We start from the raw sequence: 22,205 nt of genomic DNA, 5'->3' as shown, positions 1-22,205 counted from the left end.
AATAACAATACCGCGTGGATGTTTTGGAGTCTGATAACTCTGAGGACGTTGGGAAAAAATATATTGGGTATTGGGTAGACTGATACCCCATTTCATTGATCCCCACTCCTTAGGTAAAGCTGTACAGTGCAATATGAATGTCAATACACACAATAGGCTGACTGGGGAGGTGATTTCACACAGTCACAGTCCCACGACAAGAGCTACAACGCTAATATTTGTGTAAACTCTTCACAGTTGTGTTCTGTGGGTGTCACCGAGTAGACTGATAACCCATTTCATTGCTTCATATTCCAACCTTGTTTGACATTATCTAGTCTAAATATGGCATGATTCCACCAATTGTAACCTTCTGCATCACTTTCAAATACGTACTTATATTTTGAAGGCAAACAGCAAATTCCAATTTTGTGCCTAATCGGTATTGTGGCTAGCTTCATAACACATAACCCGGTCCGGTCGAGCCCCATGAAGCTAGCTGGCTGTTTATAACGTTAGCTTTGGGCAACAGGGTTTAGTAGCTGGCTAGCTATTTATTTCCATGAACTGAAGTTCAATTTCAATAGGCTAACAACAAGTGGCTACCTAGCTAATACCAGAAGTTGCGGTCCAACACAACATTCTACAATTAAACGGTGTTATTTGACGTGTAAAATTAAAAGCTTATTTAACGTGTCAAATAGTGTTATTTGACGCGTCAAACAGCGTTCCATAGTATACTTGCTGCCGTCAGTGGATACTGTAGTTCCCACACTGTCAGAGGACTACTATTCCCACTTAAAAGTTACCCTCCCCGGAAATATCGGTTCCTTAAAATTTCCGGTCTCCATTTATTCCCCGATTGTTTCTCAGAAGAAACATCAAGGTGAGTCTCCCCTATGAAAAATACGTAGAAATTAATTAAATATGATTATGTAACGCTCATATCAACATCTGGCGTGAAATAAAAACATACCGCGTATTCTTTGAAAACAGATGGGTACCTGCCAGTATATTAGCTCGCTCGTGGCTTGGAATACAAAGCCGATGGAGGCAGTTAAACGTTGTCGTTACTGTAGCTAGCTAGACATGGTTGCCAGCACGGATAACGTTAGTTAGCTAGATGAAACGTCGTCATTAACTGGCAATGCACGCCATCGTCTACCTTGCTTGTTTTTCATCAACATACTTGATAGCTAGCCAGACAGTAAGCTAGCTAGTTTCAACTGATCAACAAATGGTGTAGTAAATATTGACTGAATGGAGCTAGCTACTATCTTACTCAATTTAGCTAGCTAACGTTAGTAACACAAGTATTAGCCCTAGCTTAATACCAATGTCACATATCTAGCTTGCTAACGACTCCATTCATTGGCACAACATACGAGGCTAAATAAAGATGGTGGTTGATGCAGACTATGGTATCAATACCATCTCGCTTTGTAGTAGCTACACTGTTTTTGTTTACTTTAATTTTCTCAGATGCTTATCAATCTCCCTATAGAAGGGGTATTTATACTGTGAAGGAAAAAATGCATTGGAGGTAAACTACTGTCTGGGATTTAACATGACATATTTTTGCTCTGTCAGATAAGTTGGTTATATGAAAATGATGTGGGACGGACCCAGGAGAGGACCACAAGGGGGCCCACCCTTTCGGTAAGCAGATGGTGGCAATGGCAGTATGCAAATAGAAAAACTATTTTGCAAGAGAAAGTTAATGTTTTTACATTCTTATGGTGGTTACTTGATTTGAGAGCTACTTAATTTTAAAATGTTTGTAAATGTTTAGAGCCCAAAGTATGAATTCTGACTTTTTTGTTCCAGTGGGGACAATCGTGGAGAAATGTTTGGGGGCCGAGATGGCCCTATGCCTGATTTCAGGGGTAGAGACGGAATGAACATGGGTCCCAGGGGACCACAGGATCGTGGGCCTCCTATGGACATGAGGAGGATGGACTGTCCACCTGATATGAGGGGCCAGTCTGATATGAGGGACCGTGATATGGAACCACATGACATACGAGGGAGAGGAGAACCACCTAGGGATTTCCTGGGGAGACCTGGAGAAGAACCAGACTTCAGCCTCAGAAGGCAGTATGAAATGTCAATCAGGGACAAGCTGCTTAATGCAGCTGCTGGTGGTAGTTTCATGGGGCCTGGGCCAGGCATGGGAGGGAGAGGAATGGGAGGGAGAGATGTGAGGGGGAGAGGCATGGGAGGGAGAGGCATGCCTCCACGAGATCTACGAGAGCCAAATGACAGATTTATGGACATGAGAGACAGGGATATGTTCCGCAAGGATATGCCAGGCTTCAACAATCCAGACATGGATGGAAGGCGAGGAGGATTTCCCATGGAGCCTATGGGTAGAAATGAGGGGTTCAGAGACATGCGTGATAGGGACAGGCCCCCGATGGGCATGGATGACATTGATGGGTTTAATATGGACATGCCTCCACGAGACCGAGATCGAGACAGGGGAATGATGGACTTTGACAGGAGGGGTGCTCCTCCATTGAATCCAAGGAAAAGATTTGAGTCTGATACGGACTTCAGAAACCGCGTTGGACCTCCAGCTGAATTCAGAGGTAGGGATAGATCTCCCGTAAGATTTGCCGACAATGATTGTGCTCCAATGGATGTCAGGGCAAGGCCTAGCGGCCCTCCAGATCTTGGTGGCCCAAACAGACCCAAGTTTATGGGTACAGATCCAGAAGGCACCCTTAGAGACAGAGAATTCCCAGAAATGGAAGAGGTGTCGCTTGCAGAGGAGTGGAAGAACCGTAAGAAGAAGGATGACTCTCTTCCATCTCCCATGACCAGAGGTCTTCCTCCTTTCTCCAAAGAGATGCAGGGACAGCGATTCCCTCCAGTGTCCAGAGAAGGCAGTCTTCTTGGAGAGCCAGCAAACTTTAAAGAAAGGAACATGCCATCTACAGAATTCCCTGGGAAAAAAGATGGGCCTCCTTTTGGCTTCCCTCGCCCCAACAGAGAAGCTCCAGGTTCCCAGAACTGGGATAAAAAGCCACCCACAGATATCCCTGGCATGGATCTGCCACCTTTTGGCCGTAGAAGTCTTCAGGACCCTGCCTTTCCACCCATGGGTCCTGGGCTCCTGCCAAACATGCCGAACAGAGAGAATGACAGCAAGCGCTGGCCCGAACATGGGGATACCAAGCAGAATCAAAATGCACCAAATCGAGTTGACAGGCCCCCATACCTCTTGGAGAAGGACAGACCCCCATACATCCTAGAGAAGACTCCACCAACTCCACTGGGCCATGGGCCAAACGATAAAACTCGTTTCAAAGGGCCGAAGGATGCATTGCTTGAACAAGGCCCAGAGAGGGTTAAGCTGGTTCCAGGGCCAGACTTCCAAGGCAAAGACCAGGACTACAGGGACATTGATTACAGAACAGGTCCAGGGATAGTCTTTGACTACAAACATGAGGAGCTCCCAGGACCTGACAAAGTTCTAAAAGAATCCAAAGCAGTCCCGGCTCCAAAATTCAGTGACTCTGGTTCCCAGGTTAGTAAAGCAAATATTTAGACTAAACCCATAGAAAATGTAAATGTTTTTTATGCATCTAAATACAAATTCCATACAAATGTTCTTGTACATCTGTTAGTTGTCCATTTTGTCATTCATATGAATTTCAATTGCTTTAACCTGTTATTTGGACTGTCAACTAAAGGATCAGGATTACCGGAGTGCATCGGTGAAGGACAAGGTTACTCATACAATTTGCATCACTGGAATTCCTAAGACAGCCACAATGGAGCAGGTAGGAATCAAAACACAGACATTTAGCTTTTGACTTGATACTTTTCTGATTTCACAAAATCATGCAGTTAGGTGAAAGAAGTTTAGTTATATACGTATATGTGTGTGTGTGTTAAGGTTAGAGCCTAACAATATTTAATTATCTTTTAGATCCTTGGCGCCTTTGCAGTCCGTGATGGTGTCCCAATGCAGGGCATGAAAATCAAGAATGTTGTGCCAGGTGAGACAAAAGTCCCCGTGTGGACATGCTCAACTCGAACGATATCTCGAATCTCCTACGAATTGTTTCGCTATTTCGCTATTCGAATCATACGCTCATATTCTTTTCAAAGTGTCTTTGTTGCCTCCGATGTTCTCGGTCTTGATGCAATCGCTCATCAGTTCAACAGCCAAGTTTTCTAAGTATTTAGCCATTAGTGTTTTTCATTCCTGACAATGTAGGAACACTGTCCAAACATCCTGATTGCAGCAGTCTTTGACAGTGACTATCAGTCACTAAAGTTCTTATGACACGCAATCTCTTATGTTGTTCACACCTTATTTGTTTCCTTATACACCATTTTCTATTTTATTGAAACAAAAAACGAATTGATTACGATAGAATATGGGCAACAAGTTTATATTACAGACTATGTAAGTACTTCAGGTTCTTGGTGTTGCTTTTCTCGTCATTCAGCTTAGACTAAAGTTTTCTCAATGATTTGATTGTAGGACTGCATCAGCCATCTACGTTACATTTTGGATCCCTGAGAAGCTACAATACCAAGTTTCTGAGTGACAAAGTATTATGGCAGGTTTAAAATGCAGCAAGACAATCGATACTTTCTTTCATACAAAGTAGGCCTATGCCTTAGTAGCACTTAAATCATACACAGTACACATATGCCTTAGTAGCACTTAGGTTATGCTATGCTTGCAGGAATTTACCTTAAGAGGGAAATTTTAAGTAAGCTGTAGTTGGTGTACTTGGGAGTATGTTTACAGACAACATTCAATCCATAGTTGGATCTGGAAAAGATGTTGGTACTGGCTTTTAATTAAGGACAACTATGCCAACTCAAATATTAAAGATAAATGACTAGAATGCATTTTGTGCTGCAAAGGTATGGAGAGATTGGCATACATGTCAAAAAATGAAGAATTAGGACAATGTTCGATTTCCCCCAATGTATTCATCGAAATGCTACACCATCACCACAAAAATGCTGAATGTGATCTCCTTTCGTGAACTGCTGTCCTTACTGGCATTGACTAACGCAAATCCATCTGTATTTCAAATGCTGTCCCCAGGTTACAGCTACGATACGGCCTATGTGGAGTTTTTAAACCTCGAGGATGCAGTCCACTTCATGGAATCCAACCAGGTGGCCCATCCTCATCTCTCTACATCGGCTGTGCCTTCGGGCAGGAAGAAGGCTTGGGCTGGGGGCGGGCATTTTAGAAGGGGGAGAGGTGGGAGCAGGGTTGGTTATTGTTTGGGATCATTTATGGGAGTTACTCCCTACCTGTGGGTGTGTGAATTGACATCGTTGGCGTAGGTTCAAGGGGACTTCGTACAACAATAGCTTAATAATGAGGTCAAAGAGGAGGCGTGCTTCTGGTGATGCACTTGGCATTGAAAAGGAAAGAAAAAGAGAAACCACTTCGAACAACATTCTCCAGATTTGTTTGCCGTAATGTAATCCTCTTAAATCGGAATGAATTTAGAAATGAAAACAAAGAAAACCATCTCTGAGAAAAAAAATCACGTAGTCTCAAAACAATAAATGAGGTAAATGTTTGGATACATGGAATAAGAAATAAGGTACGTTGTAATGTCTAAGCCCATAGGCATATTATCATAATGGGTCTTGTTCCTGGATCCTTGGTCCTCTGTCCATCCAAGTCTTAGTTGGATAGTTTTCTTTACAGTGATATCTGATCATTTTTAGATAGCAATGTCAGATCCTTCATGTTTTTTTGCGTCATTTTAACATTGTTTTTATCAGGCTGGGAATAGTAGCTATTGGTGTTATGGGTATTACCTGCAGAATAATATACTAAGGATCCTAAGGTCTTTTCCAGATCAGACTACTCAGTTTAGATTTTATATTAGCTTTGAATCATTTACATATTCCAATATAAAGTTATTTTTGGAACTTGAAGCTCAATAGATTCTAAAAAAGAATTGACTGCTGCTTTGGGATGGGTTGTGCTTACACGAGTAAGGCAGCCATTTCTGAGCTAGCGTTCAAGTCCATACTAGGTTTGTTTTTTTCCCTTTCAACTTTACACAGACTTTAAACGTACACGAAGTTGCTATTCATTTTGGTGGTGGCCATTATCCTTTCAACGGTCCTTTGGTGGCAATATTGGAAAGTTGATCTGTTTACAGTTTTCTGTGACCCTTTTTCCTTTGACTTATTCCTTCTTGGCAATATCTTGCCATCACCTTTGGCTATCCACAAGGCCAACTTTACCTCAGTGTCTTGGGGGTACTTACTACATACATTCTAGAATACTCTGTGACTGTTTGTGTCTTGAGGGTTTTACTCATTCCTTGATCTCAACAAGTGGACAATGTTCAATTTCATTCATCTTTCTCTACACAGAGAGAGCTGTGCATCAACCATAGTAACGTTATTCCTTTGCATTGCTGAATGGATGGACTCCATCTCTAAATGCGTCCTCCACATCAGATCCACTCTTGCCTGCTAAATACAAGTATACATCTTGATGCACATTCACTTGACAACAGAGGAATCCTTTCTCTTGACCACAGTTCTTGGCTCACTTTCTCCTTTTGTTGTGAGACCTTTCTATTGGTCCTATTGGTATAGAGCCATGTAAAGTATCAGCAGCCTGCAATGGTTGGTTTTTAGCCATGGTAGCACAGGTGAATGTCAGTGGTGCACGCCATGGGTATAGATTTAGGGTATATATATAACTGATATTCTCCCAACCATATTGGCCTATTCTGGTTCCCATATTGAGGGAATCGTGATGCACTACAATCTTAAGCAACAGACCATCATCAAGGCCAGAGCCATATCTGGCTCTGCTCAAGGCTGGAAAGAAGCAGAACCAGTGACAGGTGTTACACGTTCCTTTGATGTGTCTTCTGTGTTAATTTACCCCATTGGGTAGCTGGTTGCTACAATGGTTTTGGGTCTACCATACAATGGTTATGATTTAGTTACCTAAGATATTGATTCTAGAAACATGCGCTTCCTCGCAATTGTTTCATGTAGTCAGCTGTATCTTTACCCATCAACGACTACATAAAAAGTTTAAAATACACTCGTCTTGGTTCCTGGGTCTTACAATCCTAACCCTGTTAACGATACCGAACTCAGCAAGTATGGGTTATTGTAGATATAACTGCCACTCACCATTTTAGTTAAACTGGAGATTTTGAGTCTACCAACCTACAGCTTGCATGTCAAATCATGCAGTCATGTCAGTCATGCCTTTATGCAGATTAGTGTCATATACATTTACAGAGCACTGCCGACACAATGGTATATTGAATTTCATGTTGGATTAAGTACACATTTTAAGTACATATTTGAGTCCTATACTGTCAAAGAATATAGCTTTCTAGCTTTATCTAGTAAGACCACTAATATGAAATTCATAATCTCCTCCCCAAAGTACTGTACATGAGAAAAGCTCGAATTTCCACCTCCTGGCAAACAGTAATGCTATAGCATGGAGGAAATACCTTGGAAGGTATTGGTCGATCTAAGTTCCATATTCCTGTCAGAACCATAATGATCGTCCCCTTTACCCTCGCCACTGAGGAGGACTAAACCTGCCACAGTGCATGATGGGAGTCTGTTATTCTCTTGGAACATTTAGAATTGTGAGTCACTTGGTTGGCAAGGAAGCAGATTTCTCAGTTTGAATCTAGCTCACTCTCTTCCTGTTTTTCAGGGATCTCTGAAGGTTGGCACTAAAACAGCTCTGATGCGATACGTCCAGCCGGACAGAAGTGGCAAGGAAGCTCTAGTAAGTGTTGGATATCACAGTTAGGGCCTTTTGTAGATGGAAGTGATTTATTCCCTTTACCTTTGTTCTTGTTTTAAGCATGCTAGCAAGCATAGATCTTTTTCTTATTGGTAATGTCCACCCCAAGATTTGTATGCATGCTGGTTTTGATTTGCCTGTGCTCCTTATGTTAAGCCATAGGTTGTTGAGACAACCACCACTAAATAACTGATGTGCCTTCTCTTGCTGCTTTAGGAACCAGGGCACAAGGCAGGCCCTCTGACACAGGAACCCCTACTGGCAAGCCCAGGCCAGCTCCTGGTCAACAAGGCCAAGAATGAGCACCACAGCCAGGATGTCTCCCAAGCCAAGACCCCAGTTGACCCCCTGTCCCAGCAGGGCTCATGGCAGCGCAGCTCTGACCTCACCCCAGAGGCCTGGCAGCAGCAGGTGGACCAGCAACTTAGACAGCAGGAGGCTGAGCAGCAGGCAGAGTCCTGGGCCAGCCGCAACCCCCCTCGCCAAGGCCCTGGCCCACATCAGATGGACCCCATCTTTAAGGAGAGCAAGAGTGAGTGAGCTGGGGCAATATTGCAATAGTTGGGAATTTAGAATTGGAATCATTGGGGAGTAGGGAATTTAGAATGGGAATCGTTGGGGAATAGGGAATTTAGAATGGGAATTTAGAATTGGAATAGTTGGGGAGTAGGGAATTTAGAATTGGAATAGTTGGAGTAGGGCATTTAGAATTGGAATTGTTAGGGAATTTAGAATTGGAATTGTTAGGGAATTTAGAATTGGAATTGTTAGGGAATTTAGAATTGGAATTGTTAGGGAATTTAGAATTGGAATTGTTAGGGAATTTAGAATGGGAATCGTTGGGGAATTTAGAATTGGAATAGTTGAGGAGTAGGGAATTTAGAATTGGAATCGTTGGGGAATTTAGAATTGGAATAGTTGAGGAGTAGGGAATTTAGAATTGGAATCGTTGGGGAATTTAGAATTGGAATCGTTGGGGAGTAGGGTATTTAGAATTGGAATCTTTGGGGAATAGGGAACCCTAGTAAGGAGTTGGTGTGATTGTTTATTTAAAACATTTGTTTGTTTCTAAGGAAAGCTCAAGATCAGTGTGCTTGTTCCTCTGTTTCCTCACAGCCATGATCATAAAGAATGTGAAGCCCACCACTACAGTGGAGACCATTCTGAAATCCCTGGACCCCTTCGCCTACCTTGATGAGAGGAACGTTCGTCTGGTCAGAGGAAAACCCCCGGGAGCCAAATGCTTCTGCTTCGTAGACATGGACTCCCATGAGGTATCACATAGCTGCCATTACATGTCAGTTGGCCACTTTGTCATGGTTTATTGCACTCCCATGTGTATGAATGTCTGAGAGTTGTACCCTGCTTAATGGATGTTACGTCTGTGGATGTCATGACGTGGCCTTCTTCCATCCTAGCAAGTGACCCGTCTGGTAGAGCTCCTCACCAAGCCAAGGCCTCTCTCTATCGACGGGGTCAGGGTTTACGCTGAGGTTGCTAAGCCACTGAAGAACCAAAAGTGAGTGACACTTATATCATGTAACCAAGCTTTTCAGTATAAGACCAGTGATGTTATTTTTTTACCACTGATGATTTGATGGTTTCTATTCCCCTGTTAGCTACAGAAAAGAGTTTGATAAATCCAACACTTCTCTCCTGGGGTACCCACCTGAGGCCAGTATAACGGAGGTACGTTAGGTGTTTGGTATCATTTTTGGTTTTGTTGAGATAGTGTGTTGGTTAGAAAACGAATGTGTTGTTTTGTACCCTAATCACAGCAGCAGCAGTACTATTCATCCCAACCTCACAACCAGCCACCAGGAGGCCCCCCACCTAACATGCAAGGTGAGACCTCTCATTAGTCAGTATCCCCATTCAAACACTATTCTACCTGACAATGTATGCCCTCCGGGATCTGTACATGAAGAGACAACAAATATTGCGTTGGGCTGTGGCTGTTTGTCTTTCAGCTCAACATGCTTCAATCGTCAGGTCATGTTGAGTAGAAAATGAGCAGGAAGAAAATTATTTGTATTATTTTTACCTAGGCGATCATATGGGTGGACCGATGGGCTCAGACCCTCTCTCCAATTCATCTGTTTCGCACTTGAACTCCAGCATGACTTCGGTAAGACACCATCAGACTATTATAAAACCATTTTATCCAAAAGTAAAGAAACATTGACAGTTTAAGCAGAGGAAATGCTTGAGTGAGTGTGAAATGCTCTTCTAACCAATGCTTCCCTCTTCCACATCCTAGGGAGGTGGCTATGCTGAACCTCCACCAGTTGATCCCTACCACCAGGCTCTGGACCCCCAGGTCTCCTCTGCTGCAGCAGCAGGGGGGATGGCAGCAACAGGAGATCATGGCACTGATGGCTACAGCTATGGTAAGGCCAAACAGTCGGCCAAGTGCCCTTCTCAGACATCAGGGAATATGCAGCTTCAGAAGCTCTTGTGAATCTGTGGAAAGTATGTGAATAGACAGACAGGAAATGAATCATTGTCATCTTGTCATACTCTTTTAACAACTGTTTTTTTTTTGTCCAGCTACTGAAACTCCAGACATGACGAACTACCTGTATGATGCCACTTCTGGGTTCTACTATGATCCCCAGACTACCCTGTACTATGACCCTGCCTCTAGGGTAAGAGTTCTACACAGTAGCTCATATGTGATACATTATCTTCAAATTACCTTGGTGTGTCTGTGCTACTCTACGTCCTTCATGTCCAACGTGTGTGTGTGTGTATGTGTGTGCAGTATTTCTACAATGCCCAGACCCAGGAGTACCTGTACTGGGACAGTGTGTCCAAGACGTACATCCCTGTTCCCGGAGGACACTCTACAGACACCCAGCTCCCCATTGCCCAGTCTGGTGTTGCCTTGGCACCAGACGTACAGGCCATTCTGGCTAATCCAGCAGCAGACGCTCCGCTGGACATGAAGAGACCAGAGCCAACCCCTCACTTCGACCCTCCCCAGCTCCTGAACCCCACTCCTGCCCCTAACCCCAACCCTAACCCCAACCCTTCCCCCGAGAGGAGAGAGGAGGAGGACACTGCACCTCGCATGGACAAGAAAGATAACAAAGACAAACCAGGAGAGAAAGAAGAGAAACCCAGGAGCCTAGCCGCTTTCAAGGTTAACCCACAATATAGTCAAGTATAATGACGCTATAGGAACAATACACCACCTTATAGATGGTTAACACGCATGTCTGTCTCAGATCATGAAGGATATGGAGCGCTGGGCTAAGATCCAGAACCGTCAGAAGGACAGCGTCCGTGTTCCGTCCCCTGTACTCAAGACCTCCGGTGGCGGGCTGGATGACAGGAAGTCCTCCAAGGCAGCTGACGCAGCCTTCACCATCTTCGAGAGGAAGGTGGGTACCGGGAGCCTCTGTGACATGCATGCACTTTAATGGAATGGTGTGGAATTAAATCAGTTTTTTTTCACTGTCCCTCTTCTCTGTTTCCCCAAACAGGGTGGAGACGACCTCTTCAAGAAGCCTATGGCTCCTCCCAAGAAAGAGGGGAAGGGCTCAAAGGTAAGATTGATTGATTGGTGAGGTCACTGTCAAAAGCCTACAATGTTCTGTTGTGTATGAGCAGGGGGAAAGAAGGGATGAATTTGATTCCAAACCATTATGTCTGTGGGGTGTCTTCCTCCATCCCCGGTGACGTTGTTTCTGAACTTCCTGCTCCCCACCCTTCCCAGCAGTCCATTGGCTCTCTGGGCCTGCTGGCGTCAGACTACGCAGCAACAGGCAGTGATGAGGAGGAGGAGGTGGTGCAGCATGAGGATCCTCAGGCCTCTAGGAGTCAGTCTCAGGAGAAGGAAGACAAGCTGACAGACTGGAAGAAGATGGCGTGCCTGCTGTGTAGGAGACAGTTCCCCAATAAGGACGGACTGGTGCGCCACCAACAGCTCTCAGACCTCCACAAGCAAAACATGGAGATCCACATGAAGATCAAGAGATCAAAGAAAGAGCTGGAGGCTTTGGAGAACCAGGAGAAAGAGGTCAGTGGAGGCTAGATGTACACATTTGATAAGTAGTTGTAAAGCAGTTCAATAGTTGTGAAAAGCTTAATTTTAGTTGCCTTAATCTCTCTCTAACCTCCGATTCAGCTATGTTCAGGAAGTATTGTTGAAATGTTATATGAACGATGTATTGATGTCTGTAATCTGTTCCACAGCTGAGTGCCAGGGAGTCCAATGGCTCCCCTGAACAGAAGAGAAGGAAACATCAACACCAGAATAGCTGGGTCGGTGGCTCCAGGGACATGCATAAAGGCAGCGAGAGGCCGGGGTTAGGTTCTGAGCCTGTTGAGGTACTATAACATCTTTCTTTTTCAGTCTGTTGTCAAGTTGGGTTTTTTGGTGATTTTAACCCCAGTTGTTTTGTTTTTTTCATTTAAAGCTTGGTGGTGATTTTAACCCCCGTTTTTCATTTAAAGCTTGGTGGTGTTTTTAACCCCCGTTTTTTTTAAATTTTATTCAAAGCTTGGTGGTGATTTTAATCCCAGTAGTGTTTTTTATTTAACCTTTACGGGATTGGTGTCCACCCCGCGGGACGGTTAAGCTAACGTGCGCTAATGTGATTAGCATGATGTTGTAAGTAACTGGAAAATTTCCCAGGACAAAGACATGTCTTATATCGGCAGAAAGCTTAAATTCTTGTTAATCTAACTGCACTGTCCAATTTAACTATTACAGTGAAAAAAGACCATGCTATTGTTTGAGGAGAGTGCACAACAACAAACTTTTATCATGGCAACTGGTTTGATACCTCTAAAGTTAAATAATGTACTTCAGTAATCTTGCTCTGATTTGTCATCCTGAGGGTCCCAGAGATAAAATGTAGCATCGTTTTGTTTGATAAAATCCATTTTTATATTCAAATGTAGGAGCTGGGTTCTACAGTTTGAACCCCTGCTGTGTCCCCCATCTAGATGTGTGAAGGTTAGTGTCTTTTCTGTAGGGAAGCTAATTATCCATCATTTATGACATTCCTGGGATTGCGTAATTTTTATTACCATATCATTTTTGTATGTTCTCTATAGTTATGAACTTGAAAATGTATCAGTTGACCATTTGGGCAGACTTGATACAACATTTTGAACTGTAATGCAATGGTTCATTGGATCAGTCTAGAACTTTGCACATGCACTGCTAAATTGTGCCTAGACTCGTAAGTGATATAATGGCCTTTCTCTAGCATTTCAAAGTTGATGGGGGAGTGCATGTTTTTTTCTTTTGTATTATCTTTTACCAGATCTAATGTTATTCTCTTTCATTAATTTCACATTTCCACCAACTTCAAAGTGTTTTCTTTCAAATGGTATCAAGAATATGCATATCCTTGCTTCAGGTCCTGAGCTACAGGCAGTTAGATTTGGGTATGTCATTTTAGGCGAAAATTGAGGGGGGAAAGGGTCCGACCATAACGAGGTTCTATTAAAGCTAGTTGGTGATTTTAACCCGCTTTTTTTATTTAAAGCTTGGTGGTGATTTTAACCCTTTGTGCTTCCTATCTTATCTCCCACAGAGGAAGAAAAAGGAGTCTGTTGTCTGGAATCATGCCACCTACAAACAAGCGGTGCGCAAGGCCATGTTCGCACGCTTCAAAGAACTGGACTGACCGTTCCTCCTTTTCAGTTTATTAAACATTTCGCTAAATTGAGTGAGTCACTGAAGGCTTGTACGAAATGACACATTACTCAAACGGTGCACACCGTTCTTCAACCGCCATTGAGCTATGTTTGCTTTTGGTGGGTGTGACCTGATCAATATTGGCGTGACCTTTTGAAATCGCTAAACTAATGCAGTGCACCATACACAATTGCCCTCTGTACCACCATACTCAACATTCTTCGTAACAGCACCGTTTCCTTTGACTCAAACGTTGCACATCGTTCTGTTCTGCTGAACACACCCCACATCACCCAATCCCGACTGTGTCCCTGTGTTTGTATGTATGGGGAACATTGGTCGAATTAATGTGCCTGCCAAACCCTAGCGGATCTTTTGGACTGAGCCCACCTCTTACTGTATCTGTGGGCCCACCTCACTGTACTACCAGCAATGCAATCTGTACGTAGCCGTAGCTGTTGAGACAATGGAGCTGTAGGGAGACCGTTAGGGCCTCCACATTTCTGCAGTGTTCTCTATGCTTGTTGGAGGGCCATTCACCCCCCCCCTCCAGTCCTGACAGAGCCAGATGATCTGAGAGACTGGATTAATGTGAGCAAGATGGCAGGAGAGAGGGAGAAGAAGCAGTGGAGTTGGTGCTAAGTTGCTCTACAGACTCAACCCAAATAGCAAGCTGTCTTTGACCTCCTAATCAATCCTTTTAAGGGATGTAGCTTTTTGTTTTGCCATGTGTTGTGTGTGGCTGATGTGTAGTGTTATTGCAGCCAGATCTGGCGTTGTAGAGTACTTGTTGTACGCCACCGGGCGGTTTCAGCTACACATGGGCATTTATTTTAACACAGCCTTTTACATGGACTTATTCCTTTCCTTGTTTGATTTATACTCTGTATTGTGTGCGCACCTTTTTTTAAGTAAAATATCAAATCTACTTGAATTTGAGTCTGTGGTTTATTTCTGTTGTGGTTTATTTCTGTGAAATGTGTGATATTAGTTTGGAAAGGTGTGCAATAATGGACTGTATCTGTCAGACAAATGATGTTCGGTAACTCTCCATTGGGTGGCAGCAGTGTTCTTTTGAGATATGTACAGTCACTGAACCTGAACGTATTTGTCTTCCCATGTTACCCATTCAGATAATGCAATAAACTGGAATACGCCTAAGATGTTTTTATTTTTTTAAATTATGGAATTTGCACAATGGTCTTTGCTCATTGGTCTTGGGTATTGTTGAAGGTGATAAGAAATAGGATGTTGTAAAACTGACTTGTCTGTCCATTGCCATGGCTACCCAGACTCCTTGCTACGCGACGCTCATAGACCTTAGTTTCTTCTCAGCAATAAGTCTGGATCTGAGTACCCCCCTGACCCTACACTGAATGCCAACACATTCGGGGCCATCTGATTGGTCCAGAAACAGATGGGTTGGGCCAAAGCCAGAACACAGTGGGTAAAGCGGCTGTGAGACTGTAATTGGATTACCTTGTGATACCGGATGCTATTGCTCTGGGACTAAATATCAGATGTCAATGGTTCCAAGCCAGGTGCCAGCTCTCTGCTCATGTCTCCTTTTTATTTTATTTGTCCCCTGAAGTTGTGTAGCTTGCTCTAATTAACCCTTGAGTCATATCTGAAGTCGCTGTGTCCATGGATTCTTGACCCCGGCCTTCAGTCAGTCAATGTAGAACAGAACAGCCTTACGTTGCTGTGTCTTACTCTGTACATTTACAAGACTCCACTCAAGGGAAAATGAACCCATTGATTTGTGTTTTGTGATTTTAGTTCCCATCAGCAGGTTACCTTTGACTCAAACTTTGCTGTCTCCCATCCAACCTGCTCCTTTATTTTCAAGCCTCCAACGGAGTGGTTAATGCAGTTTCTACCCAGAGGCGTTCTCAGTAAGGGGAGTCTTTAAGTCTGGAGACAGACACATGGCAGGGAAGCAGCACAACTCAGTGGAAAGCCTGTCTTGGCAGGGAAACAAGGCAAGTGCATAGCATTACCACAAACAAACCAAACGCCACCAACAATGGCATGTTAAAGGGCATGTAGAGTGTGTTTTGGAGAAAACCCCAGCTTGAAATCACATGACTTGCTATCCAACTTTTGTTTTTGTTGTCATAAATGTGCTATGGTTCAGTAATTAATTTCATACTTCCAATTGCAGCTCTTATCCCTTAGTATTATAATTTTTTTCACGGCGAGCCAAGCGTTTGATTATGTCAGTGCTGATGGCAGAAAAGAATCCATACCCCTCTGGTGGCTGGTTTGAAGTAGAGGTGGTAAGGTATGATTGGTGATGCCATGCTGGGTCAACAGATACTCCATCATTGGTAACCCACCATGGTAGGCATTGTCAGGAGTCTGAGAGCTGCAGAGTGATCCCAGCATTGCCCCACCATAGGCTGGTCATAAATCACTGTCCTCTGGCCTGCCATGGCTCTCTTATCGCCTCTGTACCAGAGAACCCCCCTCTCCATGCTCTGCTTTGTGAAAAGGGGACAGCTACATGACTGTTTGTTTTCTGCTCATGCTTGCGTGTCGGTCGGTTGGGCCCAACATTTTACTTTGTGTCTGCATGTTTGACCTCTGCTATTCCAAGCATGGTCTCACTCACTGTCTCGCATGCACACCGAGTGCTGTTCAACATTCACAGTCTGTTGAATCAAAGCACTCAACTTTTCCTTACACAACAAACTAGTCTATAAATATTGTTTTGGGGAGCTGAGACTTCTATTTTAATTAGATGTGAGACGTTGTTACAGCGTTGTTCTGATCCTTCTGGTTCTTCTCTGGTTGTAATAGCGAGATCTGTGCTGTGTCAAGTATAGCTCTTTGCAGCAGTACAGAGGAAGGGAGACATACATGAAACAGTTCCATTTCCCCTCTGATATCGACACCGTCAGTGCACATTCAGTGTAACATCTGTAGGCCTACAGTAAAAAAACTAATATGTTGTGATTTTGAGTCCGTGGGCTGTCAGTTATTCAGTACACAACATAAGAAAAAAGCTGTCCCCATAGAATAACCCTTTTTAGTTCCAGGTCGAACCCTCTGGGGAAAGGGAAACCAAAAGGGTTCTTCAAAGGGTCTTCGTATGGGGACAGCCGAAGAACCCTTTTAGGTTCTAGATAGCACCTTGTTTTCTAAGAGTGCAGTACTTTTATTAGTGTTCTCCTTCATCAAATGATGGATGCACACCACCGTGGAGCATGTCTCTGCATGTATCCTTAGTTTAACTGAACTGTGATGTTCATGCTCACCAAAGTGCCACTGACAGCACATACATCATGGACATTAAAAGGATTATACTGAGGTGTCCTGATGTTATTTCTCTATTAAGGGAGGTTTGTGTTCTTCTCAAGGTCAGGTTCTTTGATTCACCCAGGTTGTTCATCCCTGCAGATTCCCCCATTAAGCAATCTGCACATATTTCCCTTCAGAGTAATTTGTTATATAGCCAGTGGCACTGATCAAATAAATATTGTCAATGCTGCACATGTACTCTTCTAATACATTATCTTTATTTGCATATAGATGGAGAATGTATCTGGAAGATATCTATTGTAAGTAGAATTCATACATTTCCTTGAATTAGGTATGCTGTATGACTTGGACTCTGAACCTAAGGTTAATTAAAGAAACACCTCGAAGAGAAGTGTTACCGTCTGGAAGATCTGTGTATTAATGGTGTTATAGATGGACAGTGGGAACACAGCAAGCTTCCACACTGTAAGCTAAAGCGCAAATATTGTCTGGCTATAAGACGACAAGGTGTGCATACTAAAAGATATAGAATACTGTGTCTGTTAAAAGGACATTGCTGTTGAATGTGCATCTTGGGATATCTTATGCAGAGAAAAAAGTATAATAGCATTGCATGTATGACTCTTCCTAGGGGCCTTTAGATTATGTGGCCCCTTAGTTTATGCATGGAGTAAAGGCCAGCTCTTGTTTTATTTACAGATTTAAATTATAATACGAAGGAAATAGATAACTGGAGCCGTGCAATTAGAGGTTGTTAATGTTTGCAATTTGACAACATTACACAGATTTTTAAACGGCATGTTGTTTGTCTAAAGGGGTTTGTATTATGCAGATATCGCTCTGTTAAGCCCAGTCAGAATCCATGTATTTTCTGTACTATCGGCATCTTTGAAAAGAGACTTCTCAAGGTTTCCTTTGTGTTTAATGGTCTGATTTCCATTCCTCTTTATATCCGCTCTGTCACAAACCCCCCTCTGTCACAGATGTCATCATTACCGACCGACAGCCAATGCCGTAGTGTCAGTTGATTGAATATTAAATGAATGTGAGAGGGACTTCATGAGGATGAGGACCAAACGAGGTAGTAGGGCACAACGGTGGCGAGTCACCATTTTGTAATCCGTTCACGTACTGCTGGAGCTTTCAGGCACTAGGGGTGTCAGAGATGGAGCACAGCAAGCCCAATTATCCCAGTCGGACAGCAGACGAGGGACCAGCAGTCAGGGGATGGAGCTTTAGAAGCACCTCAGATAGATGTGCTGTCAATCTGCACAGCAGAGAGAGGTGGGAAGAGACTCTTTTGATCATCATGAATGCAGGTTTTGAAACAGCAGCAGTTCCAGACGGACAAACATGCAGCACATTATGTGCAAAACAAATTAAAATGTGAGCACTCTATCTTTTCATTCATGTGACAAACGGCTATGTGGCTCTTTGTGGATAGAGGTGGGTGTAATTACAGTATGATGTTTTGTATTAGGCCTGAAGTCACTGTAAATGTGGCCTTCATTTAGCCATTTACTCCTAGCCACTCCAGTACTCACATCATTATTGGAATATTACAGTGTATAGATTAGTTTGCCTCAAACCGGCCTACAGTAAATTCTACTTTTTATGACAACTCTTAGAGTTTCAGCTTTCCTCACTGTAAAATTGATGCAAGTGAAAATCAATGTATACATGCTGGATTTACTTTGTTTTATGACAGATGGTCACATGTACGCCTCATGTAAAATGATTCTCCTTAAAGAGTAGCATGTGTGTTTTGTGGAACTGGACAAATATAAAAGCCTGATCATGCTCCTCTCTACATAATCTCCATGGTGCTTTTCCTTTCAAGTGTAAGTTGAAAAATGGAGTCTGCCATTGAGCTTATCCATATGACATCATCTTAAAAATGTCCTGGTTGTCAGAAAGAGACCGGGCTTCAGGGGGCAGCTTTGATTCCGGAGACGGAGCCAGTGGCTGGTACAGCAGGACTGGTTCCGTTGTTCTGTGGTTCCGTTGTCTGGCCCATCACTGAGAACATTATAAAACATTGGGAACACTTAGAACTGGTGATGTCATTGCTCTCCGCCTCAGACAGGAGTAACAGCCTTGAACAAATACAGAAAACAGGAGGTTGGAACCATTTCCTTTGCTGATTGAGCTCTCTGGCGCACACACTTAAATAGTGGATGAAGAGAATACTTTCAAGAAAGAAAGGAGAGACAAAATAAATTATATTTTCTTTCTCTGACAGTCAGTTTGAAGCAAGTAGCTTGGGTCATAATTTTGCTGTCTAGCCACCATTCTGTTCTCTGTATGTTTAGGTTGTAGCTCAGGGAAAGGTGAAGTGTGTTTCTTTGAAGCGTTGACCGTGACCCCTTCTGTCCCTGACTCCTTTCTCACCCTGACCACTTCTGACCCTGACCACTTCTGGCCCTGACCCCTTCTGGCCCTGACCACTTCTGGCCCTGACCCCTTCTGACCCTGACCACTTCTGTCCCTTACCCCTTCTGGCCCTGACCCCCTCTGAACCTTACCCCTTCTGGCCCTGACCCCTTCTGGCCCTGACCCCTTCTGGCCCTGACCCCTTCTGAACCTGCCCTCTTCTGGTCCTGACCCCTTCTGGCCCTGACCACTTCTGGCCCTGACCCCTTCTGGCCCTGACCCCTTCTGAACCTGACCCCTTCTGAACCTGACCTCTTCTGGTCCTGACCCCTTCTGACCCTGACCCCTTCTGACCCTGACCCCTTCTGACCCTGACCCCTTCTGGCCCTGACCTCTTCTGGCCCTGACCACTTCTGGCCCTGACCCCTTCTGAACCTGACCTCTTCTGTCCCTGAGCCCTTCTGACCCTGACCCCTTCTGACCCTGACCCCTTCTGACCCTGACCCCTTCTGACCCTGACCTCTTCTGGTCCTGACCCCTTCTGTCCCTGACCTCTTCTGGTCCTGACCCCTTCTGACCCTGACCCCTTCTGACCCTGACCTCTTCTGGCCCTGACCCCTTCTGGCCCTTACCCCTTATGGGCGGTGTGCCTGACACTAGGAGTAGGGTGTATGCCACTGGGAGGAGGGTGTCTGGCACTGGGAGGAAAGTGTCTGCCGCTGGGAGGAGGGTGTATGCCACTGGGAGGAGGGTGTCTGGCACTGGGAGGAAAGTGTCTGGCACTGGGAGGAAAGTGTCTGCCGCTGGGAGGAGGGTGTCTGCCACTGGGAGGAGGGTGTCTGCCACTGGGAGGAGGGTGTCTGCCACTGGGAGGAGGGTGTCTGCCACTGGGAGGAGGGTGTCTGCCACTGGGAGAAGGGTGTCTGCCACTGGGAGAAGGGTGTCTGCCGCCATGAGGTTGTGAGTGATGGCTCACTGACCACGTTCACGCTAATTACTAATTTCACAATGCATTTGTAAACATACTACAAAACGGCTCCTGGAGCTACTTATCAGTGATTTATGAAGCGTCCCTTGAACCATTGCCTTGCTTCATTACAGATCTTATCATATGCTGCATCTAGTTCGTCGCCAGAAAGTTAATCATTTTAATCTTAGCTGTCATGAAGCCTGGCGTTGGGTTTTTGAACACTCCATAAATCATTATTGTCTTCCAGACAATGTCATATTAGCCATACTTCCATTACAGGATCCGAGAGGATGTTTCACAAAGGCCAGGAACAACGTCTATCCAGGGATAGCCACAGCCACCGCTTAAGTACCTCTATGGCAACTGTGAAGAGAGACAGCAATTATGGTTGGATGAGATTGATGCACCTGGGTTGTTGTGTGTTTGTGTTACTATGTTGTTATATTAGCATACCTGTTAGCTTGTGGTAATAGGATAATTACTCAGGTATGTTTGATTTTCCACTCTCTCGCTCTCCCTCCAATTGCATTTGGCCTTGACTGATACTGAGTTACAACCGAGTTGTGTGAGTGAATAGATTCCACCTCAGTCATGGAGCGTAAACAGTCTGAGGGAAGACCTGCCTGTCCTGGCCTGGTCTCACATCTCTCCCTATTCCACCTCTCTTTCTCTTTTCCACCTCTCTCTCCCTATTCCACCTCTCTCTCTCTCTCTCTCTCTCTCTCTCTCTCTATTCCACCTTTCTCTCTATTCCACCTTTCTCTCTATTCCACATATCTCCCTATTTCAGCTCTCTCTCTCTATTCCACCTTTCTCTCTTTCCCACACCTCTCTCTCTCTATTCCACCTCTCTCTCTCTATTCCATCTCTCTCTCCCTATTCCACCTCTCTCTCTATTCTACCTCTCTCTGTTCCACCTCTTTCTCTCTATTCCACATCTCTCTCCCTTTTCCACCTCTCTCTCTTATTCTATCCATCCTAGCTTGTCCTTTGTTCTCTATCTCTATACAATCTTACTCCCTCCCATATTTGCACTCTTGATCTCCCCAACCCTCGCTTCTCTCTCTCACTTATCACTGATTTTGTTGCACCCCTTTCTCCTCTTGTGGGCAAATTCCACATAAGTGTTGTAATTCCCTGTGATGGTGTGCCGCTATTGAGCAGACACTCCCCATTAGATCCGGAAATACTCTACTCCTACCGGGAGCTCTCTATCTATCCCCTGTCTGTAAGGTGGTGCTCGACTCCCATTGGAACCTGTTGACCCTTAACTTGCCTTGCATTCCTAACTCTTGATTTATTGGGTGTAGAACTTATGTTCTGTATTTTCCATGTCATTATTTTTTGATGGACGTTTATAGCAGTCAAATAATATTTTCCTAATATACCTGATGACATGTGTTTGTGTTAGAATCGGTGGATAGTTAAAAAGGGTGTGAATTGAATGTCAATCTGTAATTATCACCAGGCCGGTTCAATGTATCAGATGTAGGATCTACCCTGGGAGATAAAGCTGCATATGTCCACAGAGACAGAGAAGACTCAGTATCTCAGCAGCATCTACATCCTCCGGAGGTTCAGGCCTCTGTTTAACCAGTGGCGAGTATTCATGGTTGCCAACGGAAGCCAGGCTTCCCCAAAACCTGTACCAATAAAAAATGATGAAAAAACAACATACAAAATAATACGTTTTTTGTTTCACCGGAGAAAGCATTTTAGCGAGCACCCTTCTTTCTCAGTATGTGTAGCCCATCTATGCTGTCTGGTCAAAAAGAGTATGACATTGTTGCTGCCCGCAGCATTGAATGCAAAGTAAGCCAGCGAGTATTTGGCCTCCCTTGATAAAAAAATATAAAATAATAGCCAATCAGCGTTGAGCTCAACTGTGAATGGTCCTGGCACACAAAAATAGTGTCAAGGGAAGCGCGTTTGGATTTGGCTTCAAACCAATCACATCAAAAGCAAAAAGTAATTTACAAAAATAAACTTGAATAGTTGCATCTCGTTGTGTTGTTGTCCTCCGGTGGCTAGCCAGCAAGCTAAAATTGTCCCTTTCTTAAATGAACCATGGATGGAGGTAATTCAATTGTAAACAACGACGGTAGAATTATGTCATACAACCAATTAATCCAGGTGTATGGAGATGTATGCTCAATACAAAATTATAA

At 44.0% G+C, this 22,205-nt stretch overlaps 1 protein-coding gene across 4 annotated transcripts; it reads left to right on the top strand.

Moving 5' to 3' along the window:
• Nucleotides 1-827: 827 nt before the first annotated feature.
• Nucleotides 828-14,358, top strand: LOC120058969 (RNA-binding protein 5-like). 4 transcript variants are annotated; one of them, XM_039007742.1, is made up of 21 exons: nucleotides 828-865; nucleotides 1,570-1,638; nucleotides 1,807-3,511; nucleotides 3,678-3,767; nucleotides 3,917-3,986; nucleotides 5,057-5,130; nucleotides 7,682-7,756; nucleotides 7,991-8,306; nucleotides 8,891-9,048; nucleotides 9,193-9,293; nucleotides 9,394-9,463; nucleotides 9,556-9,619; nucleotides 9,823-9,902; nucleotides 10,035-10,164; nucleotides 10,325-10,422; nucleotides 10,539-10,919; nucleotides 11,005-11,160; nucleotides 11,263-11,325; nucleotides 11,496-11,798; nucleotides 11,975-12,109; nucleotides 13,327-14,358. In XM_039007742.1, exons 2-21 carry the CDS (start codon nucleotides 1,583-1,585, stop codon nucleotides 13,417-13,419), a joined length of 4,218 nt encoding a protein of 1,405 aa, XP_038863670.1. In that variant the 5' UTR covers nucleotides 828-865; nucleotides 1,570-1,582; the 3' UTR covers nucleotides 13,420-14,358. The 4 variants fall into 4 exon arrangements, with proteins under 4 accessions (XP_038863670.1, XP_038863662.1, XP_038863655.1 ...); XM_039007734.1 differs by having other exon boundaries at nucleotides 9,553-9,619; nucleotides 11,499-11,798; XM_039007727.1 differs by having other exon boundaries at nucleotides 9,553-9,619.
• Nucleotides 14,359-22,205: the final 7,847 nt, after the last annotated feature.

The sequence above is a fragment of the Salvelinus namaycush genome, chromosome 2, assembly GCF_016432855.1.
Source record: "Salvelinus namaycush isolate Seneca chromosome 2, SaNama_1.0, whole genome shotgun sequence".
NCBI classification, from domain to species: domain Eukaryota; kingdom Metazoa; phylum Chordata; class Actinopteri; order Salmoniformes; family Salmonidae; genus Salvelinus; species Salvelinus namaycush.
This window is presented reverse-complemented; position numbering and strand designations above follow the sequence as displayed.

Coding starts and splice junctions, on each gene's coding strand:
- LOC120058969 (XM_039007727.1), top strand. CDS start 1,583: ATGAAAATGATGTGGGACGGACCCAGGAGAGGACCACAAGGGGGCCCA. Junction 1,639..1,806: donor CAAGGGGGCCCACCCTTTCG/GTAAGCAGATGG, acceptor TTTTTGTTCCAG/TGGGGACAATCGTGGAGAAA. Junction 9,464..9,552: donor CTGAGGCCAGTATAACGGAG/GTACGTTAGGTG, acceptor CCCTAATCACAG/CAGCAGCAGTACTATTCATC.